Below are 17039 nucleotides of genomic sequence, written 5' to 3'. Positions count from 1 at the left end.
AAGTCACTTATTTCAACACTGACAACAAAGACACACATCTGAGAGTGTTGATCCCAGCCTTCACCTAATTAACTGCTTCAAAAATAAATAAATAATGTAAATTAAATGGAAGAAATTTCCGAGCTAAAATCTGAATCCTTTTCAGAGCAACCCATTGGCACTAATTCTGTCTGTCTAGTTTCCTAGCCCATGACTCATACCTGCTGTCTGAAATAGTTGCCTCACTGAAACTGTGGTTATCCTTAGCCTACATATCACTTCATTGTCTTGGTATTCAGTTCTCTGCACAACTTGCTCACTCTCTCTGATTGCAAACCACCCTATGACCAGTCATTGCAAAGTGATCTGCTTAGAATAACTGCAATATTTAAAGCATGATCCCAAGAACGGATGGCTAGGACACCATCATCCCATCAACACTGCCAAAGAAAATATTTGTTTATCCAAGAAATCCATCATGAAATTTATTAGTCACAGACTTGAGATACATTTATACTCTAGCTCTCCCTGTATTGTTACCAAGGCAGGTTTCACTCTCCTTTTTCCCCCATCTATTTTTCTATAATCTAGAGATAAATTTTATATTTTTAGATCACACTCAGCGATCAGGGCTCAAAAGCCTGCAGATTGTTGCACCAAAAGTGTTGCACCAAAACAACACTTTTCAGAAATCATTTTCTCTTACCTGAAGTAATTATAATACCTCTTGAATTGTTTAAATGTTTTATGAGGGACAGAAAGGTGTCTAAAAAATGTGTAAACTACATCCTATTGTATTTTTCTTTTTTTTCTAATTTGGAACAACAATAAAAGGCTAACATGAAAACAGGATATACATTTTCTGCATTTTAGTTTACCTCTGACTTCTCAACCCCTATTGCCTCTGATTCTTTAGAATTTTCTTCTTCTCTCATTCACCTGTTTGCATTTTATTTCTAAATTCTATAAGTGATACCTACTTATTTTTGTCAAAAGAAACAGAAAAAACTAAATATCAAATATTAAAGTAATAGTTGGAACAACTTCAGAGCTATATATGTAGAGAGGCATCTCTCTTGACACTTGTAACTTGGTGGAAAAGTAAAAATATAAGTTTTGTGTTGTCAATATTGTTCACTTTTTGTCTATATTTACTTTTTTCTGCAGTGATTGTGACGTGGTATTCTTAGAAGACAAGAATAAAGAAAATAGGCATAAAAGATACTAAAGGAAATGATACAAGGAGTTTCTTTAGCTAAAAGAATCATCCATAGCTAAGTGACCTGCTCTGTTTCCTATTTTCAATTCTGTGTTTAGGGATGGTGACCATATATGTCATTCCAATAAATTGCACCTGGTCTGGACATATTGGTCCAGCCAGTGCCGTAGTATTAATAGCTAGATGATCCAACACTTATTAGATTTTTATTCTATTCCCAATAATAAAATTGTTTGAGGAAGCATAATTACTCTGACTCAGGACTGGGAATTTTTATCATCTTCACACATGTGATTGAAATGGAGCTTTAAAGAAAAAATTGGCAAGGATACCATATTCCAAATTCTGCCCATTTCTTAGCATCTTCAGATGAGGACCAGGTAGACCTTTCACATCTAGAAGGTATATATATATGTATTATATGTGTGTATATATATTTTTTATTCCTGACAGGAATTTAACTTCTGATGCAAAACTTCCTCCTGACGATCATTCTGTGCATGGCAGCTTTCACTTCTTTATTTCTCAAGCTGTAGATGAGAGGATTCAACATGGGGATCACCGCTGTGTAGAACACTGAGACCACTTTATTGACATCCAGGGAAAAAATTGCACCTGGCCTCACGTAGATAAAGAAGAGTGTCCCGTATAAGATGGACACCGCGGTGAGATGGGAGGAACAGGTGGAAAAGGCTTTGCGCCTCCCATCAGCAGAACGGATCCTCAGGATGGCAGTAAGGATGTAAAAATAGGAGATTATAATGGTCAGGCTACTGACAACCAGTACGGCTCCAGCCACAATGAAAACTAACAATTTATTGATCCGGGTGTCAGCACATACCAAAGAAAGAAGCGGGGACATGTCACAGAAGAAATGATTGATAATGTTGGAGCCACAAAAGGGAAGTCGGAAAGCAGCTGTCGTGTGAGTCATGGTGCTCAAAAACCCAACAGTGTAGGGTCCAACCACCAGCTGTATGCAGAGTCTCTGTGACATGGCAACAGAATATAATAATGGGTTACAGATGGCAACATAGCGATCATAGGCCATGGATGCCAGCAGAAGACACTCAATGGCCACAAAGAATCCAAAGAACCATTGCTGCAAAGCACAGCCCAGGAAGGAGATGGCCTTCTTTTCAGCGAAGAAGTCGGTGAGCATCTTGGGACCCACAACTGAAGAAAAGCAGATGTCCACGAAAGACAGGTGACTGAGAAAAAAGTACATGGGTGTGTGAAGGCGGGAATCCATCTGGATGAGAATAATCATACCCAAGTTTCCTGTCATGGTAACAAAGTAAAAAAGTAGAAAGAGCAAGAAAAGGAAGATTTGCATCCGAGGATGATACTTCAAGCCTATGAAAATAAATTCTGTGATTCTTGTATGGTTTCCATCAGCCATCGATTGTGTTGGTCTTCTAGAGTGAGAAAAACAGAAAATAGATATGCATACGACTTTAAGTTCTTTAAAAGCATAACATAATACACAATAAAAGAAACTGTAGGCCCAATTTTGGAAAAATCGAAGTAAGAGACTAAATTAAATGCTACTAAATCAAACATAGTAAAGCTCTTAAAAGCAATATGGCTTAAACGTTTTAAAGAGAAAATTAGAACTAAGAATTGGGTCACCATTAGAAAACCTGTAAAATTACTCACCACATTTACATATTAAAAGAAAATGCATTATAATTATTTCAATACAATTCTTTAACTTGATAAATATGGCTCTCAAAACCACAACAAAGAAAAAAATCCCAAATTGCAAATGAAAAGGAATTACTTAACTCAGTAAAAAGAATCTTTCTGAAGCTTCCAGAGAATATATGTGTGCAGCGTAAGTAATAGAAACACTCACACTATAACCAGAAACTATATATTCTCACAATTTGTATTATTTAACATTATACTGGAGAACACATTCAAAGTACTAAACCATAAAAAAAGAAAGAAGATGTAAGAATTCTAGAAAACAGAGTTAAGAAAATACTGACACTGTTTGCAGGCAAAATAGTCATCCACATAGAAAAATGTACAATAGTCAACCAATAAGATAACTTTCTTAGAAAAAATGAAACAGTTCAACAAAATAGTGAAGATCAGTGTAAGAAAGTCAATAATAATTACCTATGAGTTATAATGGAAAAACTTACATTCATTCACTCAAATTGATAAAATAGCTATAAATAAGCCTAACAAGGAATATTCTAGATTCATATAAAGAAAAATATAAATTATAGAACTTTACTGTGCAAGAGAAGAAATGCCTAAATCAGTGAAAAATACATTTCGTGTATTTTTATGTGTTTATTAAGATTCATTTCTTCCTGAGAAAGCAAAAATTAGCTAAAGCTAATTTAACAGGGAGAGTGAGAATCAAGAACAATTCTGATGAGCTCAAAGCAAAGCCAGGCTATGTATAAAGGGGCCAACACATCAGAACAGGTCTAGACTGAACAGGTAGCATGGGGTCCTGTTTCCTTGAAAACCACAAAGGTAAGATAGATGTAGAAGGTTGTATCCAGACATCCTTCATGTGGAGTCTTGTACCTGGGTAGGGAATTGAGATTGTTTTGCTCTATCAGACTGATTTAGATATTCCACACCAGAGTAGGAGGTTTTATCTTGATGATATAATGTCAAACAAAAATTTTAGATAGCTTGTAATTTTAGAAAATAAAGTTTCTCATTGAATAGCAAATAATAAATAAAAATAATAAAGCATTTGTCATGAGCCTCCTCCCAGAATATTGTTAGGATGCTTTATAGGGAGAAATATTTTTTCCTGTTCACTTCACAATTGATTTGTGTCTATTTTTCCAACCTGAAGAATGGCCATGCAGATTCTCACTCCCAAAATCCAATAATAACTCTAGATTTTCTTTGTTCAACAAAACAGCCATGGTTTTCCCAAGGTGTGTGGTCTCCTTCATTACAATGGGTCAAAAGCTAATTGGGTCAGGCTACAAACTTAAGGCTGATTTTAGGCTACCCACCACATTATATGGCAAAATTAATACAATTCCAGCCAATTGGAAAAATTAAAATGAAAATAAAATTTTTAGTGAAACAATCTGATTTTTAAGGTCGTGGAAGAGAAAAATGTTCAAAAGTAGCAAAAGAGTGTAATAAGTGAATCAGAGAAGGACAAACATTATATGGTCTCATTCATTTGGGGAATATAAGAATTAGTGAAAGGGAATAAAGGGAAAGGAGAGAAAATGAATGAGAATATCAGTGAGGGTGACAAAACATGAGAGACTCCTAACTCTGGGAAATGAACAAGGGGTAGTGGAAAGGGAGGTGAGTGGGGGGTTGGGGTGACTGGGTGATGGGCACTGAGGGAGGCACTTGGCGGGATGAGCACTGGGTGTTATACTATATGTTGGCTAATTGAACTCCAATAAAAAATTAAAAAATTAAAAAGTAGCAAAACAATTTCAAAAAAGAAAAACAAAGAAAATGGGATGTACTATTCCAGATATGAATACTTAAAGTCATTGTACTTAAATCAATAAGATGTTGTTACTAGAATAGATGGGAGATGAATAGGAGACAGAAAAACCATAGGTAGACCTAGGCATAGATGTCAGTTCAGTATGAATAAAGGTTTCCTTTCAATGAGGAAAGATTACCCCTAAAAGAGTGTTACAATATATGGATGACCATTCAAAAAAGTAGATAATATTGAAATTCTACTTACATCACTAAACTAAAAAGAAAAATTCTAACTATAAATATATAACATAAAACCATTAAAGACTAGCATTATGATGTGTTATAGGGTTGGTCTTCTATAATAGAACATAAAAATTACCTGAAGAAAATGGTGAAAAATTTCACTGCCTCATGATTTTAAGTAGATGGATGCCAAATACGCTCCAGGTAAAAACAAGACACACAGATTGAAAAAAATACAGAGGAATATGTCACAAAGAATTAAGATCAGATCACACAAAGAACTGTCACAGATTATCCACTTAAATAGCGGTACTAGTTGTGATGCTAGGCCAACTGACATGTCACAGAGGGGACACTCAAAGTCCAACAAATTGGTTTAATGTAGTTCACTATGCACCCCCCTCCCCCCACTTCCTCCGTGCCCCCGACATGGCCGCGTGGGGTTGTTGTGTGGGGGTAAGTGCAGTAGTGTATCTTGTTCAATCTTCCCACCCAACCCCACCAACACCACTATATATACCCCATCTCCCCCACCCCCACACCCCAAACACCAATCCCTCCCATACAGACAACATCACACTAACACCCACTCTCACACCACCAACACAACTCCTCTCAAACCACAATAACCCAAAAACATTATTGTACTCTACATCTTCTCGCAATGTACCGATCCTCATCCTCTCCTACACACAAAACATATCCACCACACACCCCCCCCCCCTAAAATAAAACAATTTACCCAAATTAATCTCTCGGACATCTTAAAAATTTTAAATAATTTTTGATATTAACTCCAAATTTAATCCTCGCTAGCATATCCCTACTCCTCCCTCCCCACTCATATAGAGATAGTCACACTCTATCTCGCATCAATAATACTCTCGCTCTCTCGCACTCACTGAGAGAGAGATACACACCACACTACCAACCCACCCCAAACAAAAACAACCTATCACAACATCACTTCCCAACCATCAATCTACACTCCATCTTCCCCCCTTTTCCATTCCCAACCCCATATACCCCTAGACATTATTCTTACATCCCATCACATCCTCCCCTCACACTATTATTGCGCTCCCTTGCCAACCCACCGCTCACATCGGTATAACTCTTTCTGTTAATTATACGATACGCTACACTCGCTGCCTCTTTCTACATGGTACAACAAAAAAATTAAGTAGTAGATTACCAGAGGGGAGGTGGGGAGGGGGCATGGGTGAAATAGGTAAAGGGGATGAAGAAAACATGTATTGTGACAAGCACTGAGTAATGTGCAGAATTGCTGAATTATTATATTGTACATCTGAAACTAGTATAACACTATATGCTAATTATACTGGAATTAAATGTACAAAAAATTAAAATTAAGTAGTAGAAACATGGCTATTTTTCCAAAATATGTGAAGGAGAAGTAAGTCACAGAATGATGGGTACACTATGGTAGTAGGAGCATTGTTAATGTTTTCTTTAATTTTAATTATTTAAGTGTGTTTCCATGTGTGTAGGTATAAATAAAATAAATGTCTGGAAAGATAAGTAATAAAGAGGACTCATTAACTCTGAAAACAGGGGAAAGTGAACCGGTAAGTAGGTAGGGAATCAAAGGAGACTCTAGGTTTATCTGAGATTTTAAAATTCAATGCAAGGAGAAAATGCACATGCATTACCTTTGCAATTAAAAATAATCTAGGAGTGCCTGCGTGGCTCAGTTGATTAAGCTTCAGACTCTTGGTTTCAGCTCAGGTCATGGTCCTGCAATAAATCAAGCCCTGCATTAGATGCCCCACTCAGCGGGGAGCCTGCTAGTCCCTCTGCACCACCATCCCCCGACCATTGCACGTGTGGGCTCTCTCTGTCTAAAATAAACAAATAGAATCTTTGAAAAAAAAATGTAAAACAAAACCAAGTAAAAGCAATCTAAAGCAATTCCTTAATTGCTTTTATTTATTATTTAATTTTATCTATTTTTATATGAAATTTATTTCAGCGTTTAAAAAGAAAAAGAGAGAAGAAAAAATAGCTATGATCAAGTGGGAGAAGAGCAACAACAGGCAAGAAAGAAATGAAGCCTCGGAGCTAGAAAGTGAGAAACAACTGCAAGCTGTGCATTTGAAGTTCAAAACTTCTGAAGTTCTAATAGGTAGAGAGAACTCTAGCCCCTCCCTCACCCTTTATAAATAAGAAAACTGAGTTCTTCAAGATGTCTGAGCCAGGACCACAGAGCTGGTGGCAAATACATAATCACTTCCTACCCTGCAGTTCTAAGTGATGCTTAGCTGCATGATACAACACCTTTAGGGTTACAATGAATATGGGACAAGGAACAAGCATTTGCAGAGTATTCCAGACTTAGGCTGTGCCCCAGGTGCTTTGCAAATGTCAGCCCGATTTCCACCCAAGCCTGGATCAGAAACATTTTGTCATCCCCACTTTATAGAGCAGGCAATTAGGGCTGTTGTCAAGTGTGGTCGGTGGTGCCTAAAGTGCACCACCAGAGTTAATATCTCATAAGAGTTATCTGAGATGAAGACACGGCCCCCTCTGAATACAGTCTCCATCCTTTTAAAGATGTCACTCTCCCAAGAAGGAACCTTAGATCCCTCAGAGTGTCAACCCATTCTGCGTGCTGTTTGAGCGATGCAGAATCAGGCAATATGCATATGTGAATTTATCAGTGAAGGAACTTTGGCTACAAAGAGAGCAATGAGGCCCCAGAGAGATTGCGTGTAGAGTCCAAGTTTGCTCAAGTACAAGGGCTCTCAAACAGCTGCAGTTGTGCTTTCACAGTTCCTTCATTTTACCCCATGCTATGAGTGTCATGCTCATAAATGCAGGGCAACATTCCATATGGATGGCACCACACCTGGATAGGGTGGCCAGACCACTCTCCTGCTGGCAGCAGTCATTGGACTTGAAGAGGGATTTCACTTGTCTTATAACGTCTTTGTACATCTTACAGAATTTCACATTACTTCATAATAGATTTGCTGCATTTGTTACATTCTAACCAATTATGATCTGACAGTGAAGATTTCTCTGTGTACCAAAAAAGACCACATTTTAGATGTCAGTCATTTTCATTTTCCCATAAACCCATTTATTTTGAACTTCTTGAAGAGTTAACGCAAGGGACTAAAAGGGATTTTTTTAAATGTTTTAAACTTACATTCCAATGAGTTCTTCTCCTCTTCCAAGAATTAAAATTAAAATGGAGTACAAATTGTACTCTTTTTCAGCATATATTCCCTCTTCCCACTGTCATCTATGCCTCCACACAGTGAAGAGGTCAGACTTTCTTGAAATCACTTGGTTTTATTCTTAGATTTCTTCCCAAGGAACTGGTAAGATTCCACTCCAAAACACATTGTCTTTTCACTTGGATCAAAGTTTCCAGAAGTAGTTACATCATTTTTTTTGTTCTGGGAGAACTTATGTCCCAAAGCATGCCATACCTTGGGATTTGGTAAGGGGGAATTAAATTAAAATGTTACGACTATTTTTAAACTCTAAAAAAAAATCCACCGGGATGTCAAATTACTTGTTTCCTATGACTGACTGAGTAAACTCTTTATTTCTTACCTCCTTCTTACACAAGAAAATATTTAGAGTAAACTTTAGTGCCATGTTGTAACAACTGCTGAGTTTTCCCCACGAGAAGTACCACAAAATTTCTGCAAATGTTCATCTAGGGATCATTACAGTAGAGAATCAGCCCCCAGGATGGCTTAATTGGCATTGTTGATAATTAATCTTTGTTTCTAATACTCAAAGAAACACTGAGAATCAGAACGTATGAAGAATCTCCATCATATTCACACAGGTTTTTTTATGGGATCATGAGAGAGGTTTCACTTGCAAATGCAAGCCTGATACTACATGTTTTTCAGCTTTTATTGATGAATAACATACGGAAAAGTGCAAAAATCTTAATGTACTGCTCATTGAATTATTGCATTGTGAGTACATCTATGTAAACCACCACCCAAGTCAGGAAATAGAACATCTCCACCATCCATAATATGTTTGTGAAATCTATCTTTTGTTGAATAAATCTCTAATTCATGTATTTTGTTGATGCTAGCATTCCATTATATGAATATTCCACAAATAATTTATCAATTACTTTGTTGTTGGGCATTTGCCAGGTTTTAACTTTTGTGATTTGTTTTCTTCAATGAGCATCTAATGAATACCATGTGTTTTGGTGTTCATGAGCATGCATTTCTCTTGGGAATATACCTGGGGGTAAAATTTCTTTGTTATGGGGTACATATATGTTCATATTGACTAAGAATTTAGGAAATCTTCCCAAATCCATTGCTTATACTTCCATAAGTATTGTATGAGAGTCAGTGTTTGTCATTTTAGTCATTTTGGTGAGTGTATAGTGAGTTGGTATCTCATTGTGCCTTTAGCTTCCATTTGAGGGAGATTGAGCCATTTTGCAATATTTGTAGGTCATTTCCATAACCACTTTTATGGATTGGCTATTGAAGTGTCTTGCCCACATTTCATCACTGAATTGCCTGTCTTTCTTTAAAAGTTACAATAGTTATTCATATGCTTCAGATATGTCACTTATATGCCTTGTAAATATCCTTTCCTGTCCTGTGGCTTCCATGTTTATACTCCTAAGGGTAAACCTAAGTCTTTAGTGTAATTCAGAGAATCAATATTTTTTTTATGTTTAGCATTTTTGTAGTGTACTTTCAAAAACTGCCTACCATAAAGGTTTTCTCCAGTATTATCTTCTAAATATCTTAATTCCTTGCCTTTCACATTTCAATCTCCAAACAACTGGAATTAATTTTAATGTGTAATGTAAGATGGGAGTAAAATTCTACTTTTTTTCCCATTCAGACATCCAATGGCTCCAACACCATTTTTTTCCAATCCTTTCTTTCCCCACTTCCCTGCTGTGTCACCCCTGTCATAAATGAAGTGCCTTGTATTGGGTCTGTATGTCCTTTAATAATAAAGGTATTAGTGTCTATTTATTACCTGGATACTCTACTCTGTCCCACTGGATGGACTATTAATCTATTCTTGATCTTGTCTTTTTATTTTTTTAAGAGAGAGACAATGCAAAAGGGTAAAGGGGGAAGCCAAGGGAGAAGGAGAAAGAAAATCTTAAGCAGGATCCATTCTCAGCATGGAGCCCAATGTGGGGCTAGATCTCATGACCCGGAGATCATGATCTGAGCCAAAATCAAGAGTTGGACACTTAACTGACTGAGCCTCCCAGACACCCCAATCCTGTCTTAATTACTATGGTTTTGTAATTTTCCCTTGCATTTACATATAAACTTCAGAATCACAGCAACATCTTGGGAAGATTTAAGTCTGGATTCACTATAACATTGCTTCTTCAGTCCTGCAAGACCTACATTGACAGCTTCCTTTCGCACTATGGGAGCATTATAAGATTCAAATAGACTTACTCATTTGCCATTCCCACACAGACCCATATGTCCCTCCTTCCTTATAACCCTCCTGACTTTCCTTTCTCACTTACTGAAATATTGGAAGTCAAAATTCCATCTGTTCTGCAAGGTATGGCTGCATTATAACTTCATCTAAGAAGCCTTCCCTGATCCTTATAGACAGAAATAATCACTTTCTTTGAACTTTAACAGTACCTTTTGCCTCTCTTCTGTCTCTTAGAAATGCCACCACATATCATTCTTTGTTAAGGCATTATGTCCTTCTCTAATAAACACTCTAGTATGTCAAGGGTCATATCCAACTGGATTGAACTGGCATTTTCAAAAGTCCTACTAACCATGTGTCTCTATTTTCTGAGTATTGACAAAATGAGGATGCTGATTACACAGGAAGAACCTTATAGTGAAACCAATTTACTCAAAGAGTAATTTAAAATACTGGTTTCAAAATGAAAATACACTAAAATGAATAGAAAGTGTTCATCAGAATCGATGGAAATACTGCTTTTCCAAAGTGCACTGCATGATAAAAGAGAAATGATTACCTTTTGCAGCTTTACATCAAATTCTCTTTAGTTACATCATTTTACAAAATCTATCAGAATTATCTTAAATAATAACTGTCTACATCAAATTGTCCTCATTTTGTCTGGAATAAGCAAATGTGAACCTAGAAAAAAAGTAGTATAAAAAAAGAGAATAAGTCCTATAAGTCCTGTCCCACTAATGACCTTACCCTAATTGCATGAAAAGACTGGAGCTTGGAGGGCTCAAAGCGAGTCAGAGGCACCTCCTTTATTTGGAAGATGCCTGATTTGATGCATGTGGCTCAGGCTCTCTGAAGCCTCAGACTCCCAAGCTGTAAAGTAGATCAAATAACTCATATCACAAGTGGAACTGAAATATTCAATAAAATGTTTGCAAACAGTTAGTACAGTGTGATATAGCAGATCCTCCACAAATGTATGAAATAGCATTACTATTATAGAATACAAGTCAATCGGAGAAGGACAAACATTATATTGTCTCATTCATTTGGGGAATATAAGAATTAGTGAAAAAAAAAGAATTAGTGAAAAGGAATAAAGGAAAAGGAGAGAAAATGAGTGAGAATATCAGTGAGGGTGACAAAACATGACAGACACCTAACTCTGGAAAACAAACAAGGGGTAGTGGAAAGGGAGGTGGGTGGGGGTTGGGGTGACTGGGTGATGGGCACTGAGGGGGGCACTTGGTGGGATGAGCACGGGTGTTATGCTATATGTTGGCAAATTGAACTCCAATAAAAAAAATTTTTTAAAAATATAGTCTATACTAATCAGTGCTTTAAAATTATGTTAGTATAGAAACTAGCAGAAAAAAAAAACATCAGAACAGCAGATCCAGGAAAAAAAATACAGACACACACATATGCAAATTAACAAAGACAACCTCGAATGTCAGTTCTTCCCCTTTACATTTAGGATAGATGTTTATTCTGTGAGCATCAGTGTAGGTGGCAAAACTCCTAAAACAGTCCTGTAAAGATCCCTAATCTTTGTCCTAATCCCAGAAATCTCTGAATACGACGAAGTGCCACTCATATCATTATGTTATATTATATGATACAGTTAGCCTTCTAAGAGACATGACTCTGGATGAGCTCGTGGGTCCCAAGCTTTGTCCAACTGAGAGCAGAAGAGTCAGAGAGGTTGATTAAAAATGTGAGGAGAGCTAGACTAGTCACTGCTCATCTGAATCTGGAGGGGCCATGACAGAAGGCAAATGAGGAACCTTAAGGAGCTGAGAGAGGCTCCAGCTGACCACCCCTGGGGAACAGGCACCAGCCATGCAACCACAACCAACTGAATTTTCTCAAACACACAAGTGAGCTCAGAAACGAGTCTTCCCAAGAGCCTTTAGAAGGGAGCTGAGCCTGGCAACAGTTTTGTGTCAGCCTGTGAGACCCTAAGAAGAGAATCAGGCCATGATGGATCCAGATCCAAGACCCAGGGAAACTGCAAGGTAGTAAATTTGTGTGGTTATAACTTACTGGCGTGGAGGCAATTGGTTATGCAGCCCTAGAAAGTGACTATGGGAACATGTTCAAAAAATAATACTATTAATACTATTGAGATACAGCCGGAACAGAGAACTATTTTAGGTAAAGAGGTCCAGAGGGTCTCTTGGATGACATCACATTTGAACAGAGACTCAGATGAGGTAAACACTGACCAGCGACACTGCCCCAGGATGAAGAAACAGAAAGTGGAAAGGCCGCATGAGACCCCAAGAATGACTGAAAGAATCCCACAGAAGAGGCCTCTGGATGGCACACACCACTGAAGGAGAATGTGGCCTAAGCAGTGTGCTGCTACTCCCCCCAAAACACATTCAGATTGCACTGTCTAAGGCTACCAAGTCAGCTCAGCTCTTTCCATGGTTCTGTTTTGATGGCACATAGAGGCCTAGAGTGAGTAGGAAATAGACCATAATTAACCCAGCATGAGGTGCCTGGAAGATCTTACAAATTCATGCAGCAAAGAGTCACCCAATGAAAGATAACAAAGATCTTGATCAATTCTTGAAAGTGATTGCTTCTATCAGCACTTACATATTATATAATAAATCCCTTCTCCTAATAAAACAATTCATTTGTCCTCCTACTATAAACCTTGCCCATTCTCCAAACATATCATATAAACGAATGAATAATAGTATCCTGAGGATTAGAATCAATTAGCTTGCAAACTCTAGTGCCTGCTCCCCAACCTAGAATACCCAGAAGCATCTGTTACTATTTGGGGGAGGCACATTCTCCTTTTATGCTCCAAATAATGACCTCTAGATTCCATGGAAAGATATTCTATGAAAAGAATTTTTTCATCTTTGCCAATCCCTCCTTTTTTAAAAAGGCCTTTTAAAAAAACTACCCTTCCTACAACATACTCTTTACACTACACTGCCCATTCATTCTTTGACTATCTTAACATTTGTCACGGAAATCACCATATATAAGTAAATATTCTTCAATCTTTTTGTCTGTCTTTCCTTTATACTTGGCTGTAACTTCCAGAAGGGTTTTCCTCTCAGTATGAATAATACCCAGTAAAAGTGTCAGGCACATAAGAGGCATACATAAAAATTTGTTTAATTATTGAGCCCTAGCATTCTTTCACTCCTATTTCCTCTTAATTAAATAACATCTTGACCCACATCAGTACCCAACAGAGACACAAAAACTGGCAGAAAGCATGGTGAAAAACAAGCAAGACAAGCAAACATATGCTAGGGCCTTAGAGATGGCTTATATCCTTTAAAGAAAGCCTTCAAAAGAAGACAGAGTGTGGCCCTCATTGAGTTTTAGAGTTGCACAAAAACATAGTTGATCCCCTCATTCCTTAGATTTGTTGCTACATTCTAGAAAATAAAGCACAGAAGTATGGTTGAAAAATATTGTACCTGGAGAAAATAAAAGTGTGACCTAAGTTATGAGGCCATGGGCAATACACTAATTCTTCATGTATGCCAGATTAAACATCTTGTAAAAATAGAATTCGCATCCTGCCTATGACACAAAATTCAATAAATCACAATATCAATACACACTTTATTTAAAAATTGAAATGCATTTTGCCTTTTACATGCATGACTCATATAACTACAGTGGCAAAATCCCAACAGTTATTACTATGAGCAGAGTCTTGGGGATATAAAAGGCCTCTGTAAAATGTCTACTTCCAACGCGAAGGTAGTATTAGAGAGTACTATTGTTACATACTTCCTGAAAAACCCACTTTTTTCCATTGTCTTGATATATAATTGACCTATCACATTCTGTTAGTCCAAGGTATACAACATAATGGTTTGATATATTTCGCAAAATGATTAGACAATACATTTAGTTAAAATTAATCACCTTATATAGTTATGTATTTTTTCCAGTGAAGAGAACTTTTAAAAGCTGCTCTCTTAGAAACTTATAAATGTACAGTACAGTATTGTTAACTAGAGTCATCATGTTTACATTACATTCCCAAAATGTATTTAACTTTTTTTAAGATTTTATTTATTTACTCATGACAGAGAGAGAGAGAAGCAGAGACACAGGAAGAAGGAGAAGCAGGCTCCATGGAGGGAGCCTGACGTGGGACCTGATTCCAGGTCTCCAGGATGATACCCTGGGCCGAAGGCAGCACCAAACCGCTGGGCTATCGGGGCTGCCTGATGTATTTAACTTTTTAAATTTTTTAAATTTATTTATTCATAGAGGTGGAGAGAGAGAGATACAGAGACATAGACAGAGGGAGAAACAGGCTCCCTGTGGAGAGCCTGATGTGGGACCCAAGATCATGCCCTGAGCTGAAGACAGACGCTCAGTCACTAAGCCACCCAGGCCTCCCATATTTATCTTATAAGTAGAAGTTTTTGCCCTCTGATAATAATACACTTGTTAACAGTTTATGTTTAAAGAATCGAGTCTCAGCTTGCAGATAATTGAGGGATCTCAATAACGTTGCAAGCTAGACTGTCAAGTCACTAATTAAGATTCTAGCATTTAGACAGGATTTAACAGATACCTCACCTATCCTATTCACAGGCGATGGAAATATTTTCAAAGCATTGGGGCTCAATAATCCCTTATCTCATTTTAAAGATTTAAAACGCCTTACTGATCAATGACAAGAAACTTGTAATCTGAAGACTTCATGTGATATTTCAAGGACACAGAGTAATAAAGGGTACATCTCAACCTAAAAGTAGGACTCCCATTGCTCAGCCCATGTTCTTTCATCTTGCATATATATCAGCTCTCAATCTGTAGTATAAATGAGATCTAGTTTATCTACTCACGAGAAACTGCTTCTTCTCAAACGTCCTTCTGAATGAATCCTTGACCTCTCTGTTTCTCAGGCTGTAGATAAGGGGGTTCAACATAGGAGTCACAGATGTATAGAACACTGAAACCACTTTATTGATGTCCAGGGAGAAACTAGAACTGGGGCGTACGTAGATAAAGAAGAGTGTCCCATACAGGATGGAGACAGCTGTCAGGTGTGAAGAACAGGTGGAAAAGGCTTTGTGCCTCCCCGCAGCAGAGCGGATCCTCAGGATAGTGATGACAATGTAAGTGTAGGAAACTAGGATGATCACACCACTGAGCACACCTAGAGCTCCAGCCAAGATGAAAAGTAGAAACTGATTGACCTGGGTGTCTGCACATGCCAAGGACAGAACAGGAAGAAGGTCACAGAAGAAGTGATTGATGATTTGGGGGCCACAATAAGGTAGGTTAAAAGCTAAAGTCGTGTGGGTCATGGTGCTCATCAGACCCATGGCATAAGGTCCTACCACTAGCTGCACACAGACACGCTGGGACATAATGAGTGTATACAGCAAGGGCTTACAGATGGCCATATACCGGTCATATGCCATGGAGGCCAGGAGAAAACACTCAGTCACTACAAACTGACCGAAAAAACAGATCTGAGCAGCACAACCAAAAAAAGAGATTACTTTTTTCTCCACAAAGATGTCAGTCAACATCTTAGGACCAATGGCAGAAGAAGAGCAGACATCCACAAAGGACAAGTGGCTAAGAAAAAAGTACATAGGCGTGTGGAGTCGGGGATCCAACCAAATGAGGGTGATCATCCCCACGTTTCCCAGAAGAGTGACAAGATAAACCAAGAGAAATATCACAAAGAGAACAACCTGGTGCTGGAATTGATTTGTTAAGCCCACAAAAAAAAATTCAGTCACCAAAGTCTGATTTCCATAATCCATCCTTCAATTCAATCTGTAATGAGAAAAAGAAAGATTTTTCTTTGCTAACAATTTGTAACTAAATTTAAGATGAATTTAGCTTTTTTTTTTTCAGTTAAAAAGGATAACCTGACACCCAACTCTCTTGAATTCTATATTGGATGATCATGCAATCTATTTGCAAACTATTTGCATAATACAGGTAAGTCACTGAACTTCACAGAGCTCTTTAGTTTCTTCCACAGAAGAGAATTTTTTAATAGAATCATAGAATTTTAACCTAGAAGTGAAAATTGAGGATTATCTAAGGCAAGTCCTCTAACTGTGCCAGATTACATTTCTAAGAATCCCTACATTGTAAGAAGTGTACTTTAAGAAACATTTTATAGAAAAGAAAAATACTGTGTGAATTTGATGAATTCAGGAAAATACCTTCTCTCAGTCTAGATGAAAGGCATTAGGAATGTAACTTCTCTACCAATTCCTTTAGATTTTAGATAGTTGGTCAGGTTGTCTAAAAGATATTCCTGTGATGTCTAAGAAGGAAGACAAGCTCAGACAAGGGCAGATGGCTTTGACCAAGGATCAAAATCTTCCACCGAATTTCCTCAGTGGCCTCTTCTCCCAAACACCTAAAATCCTCTTGTCATTGGTTTATGTACCCATTGGCCTCATCAAACTCCATCAGATATTTTAGTGCATCGAAGAAGAAACTAGTTCTTAAATATTGAGTAAGTGTTGTAACCAATAAGCATTAATAGGAGCTGCAAAAGAAAAGTAGTAATTTAAGAATGAAAAGGACACATCTGGGAATTTATCCCAGAGAAATGAAAACTTATGTCCACATAAAAGCCCATATAATTTTGTTCACAGAAGCTTTCATCATAATGGCCACACATGTGAAACAACCAAAATGTCCTATAATATGTAAATGGTTCAACAATCTTAGTATATTATACTATGGA

General features: G+C 37.5%; 2 protein-coding genes across 2 annotated transcripts in view; both read right to left on the bottom strand.

Annotated features, from left to right (window-relative positions):
• Positions 1-1655: 1655 nt before the first annotated feature.
• The window catches only part of LOC129494193 (olfactory receptor 1009), a 96357-nt gene continuing 80973 nt past the window's right edge, over positions 1656-17039 (bottom strand). The window contains exon 2 of the mRNA XM_055300944.1: positions 1656-2616. Coding sequence (XP_055156919.1) covers positions 1656-2600 — 945 coding nt within the window. The 5' untranslated portion in view covers positions 2601-2616. The remainder of the gene's footprint in view (positions 2617-17039) is intronic.
• LOC129494431 (olfactory receptor 1002-like) lies at positions 15151-16095 on the bottom strand. The gene has a single exon (XM_055301337.1). The coding sequence runs from the start codon at positions 16093-16095 to the stop codon at positions 15151-15153; it is 945 nt and encodes a 314-aa protein (XP_055157312.1).

The sequence above is a fragment of the Nyctereutes procyonoides genome, unplaced genomic scaffold, assembly GCF_905146905.1.
Source record: "Nyctereutes procyonoides isolate TBG_1078 unplaced genomic scaffold, NYPRO_anot_genome, whole genome shotgun sequence".
Classification (NCBI taxonomy): Eukaryota; Metazoa; Chordata; class Mammalia; order Carnivora; family Canidae; genus Nyctereutes; species Nyctereutes procyonoides.
Note: the sequence above shows the minus strand (reverse complement) of the source record. Positions and strands in the feature narration are given on the sequence as shown.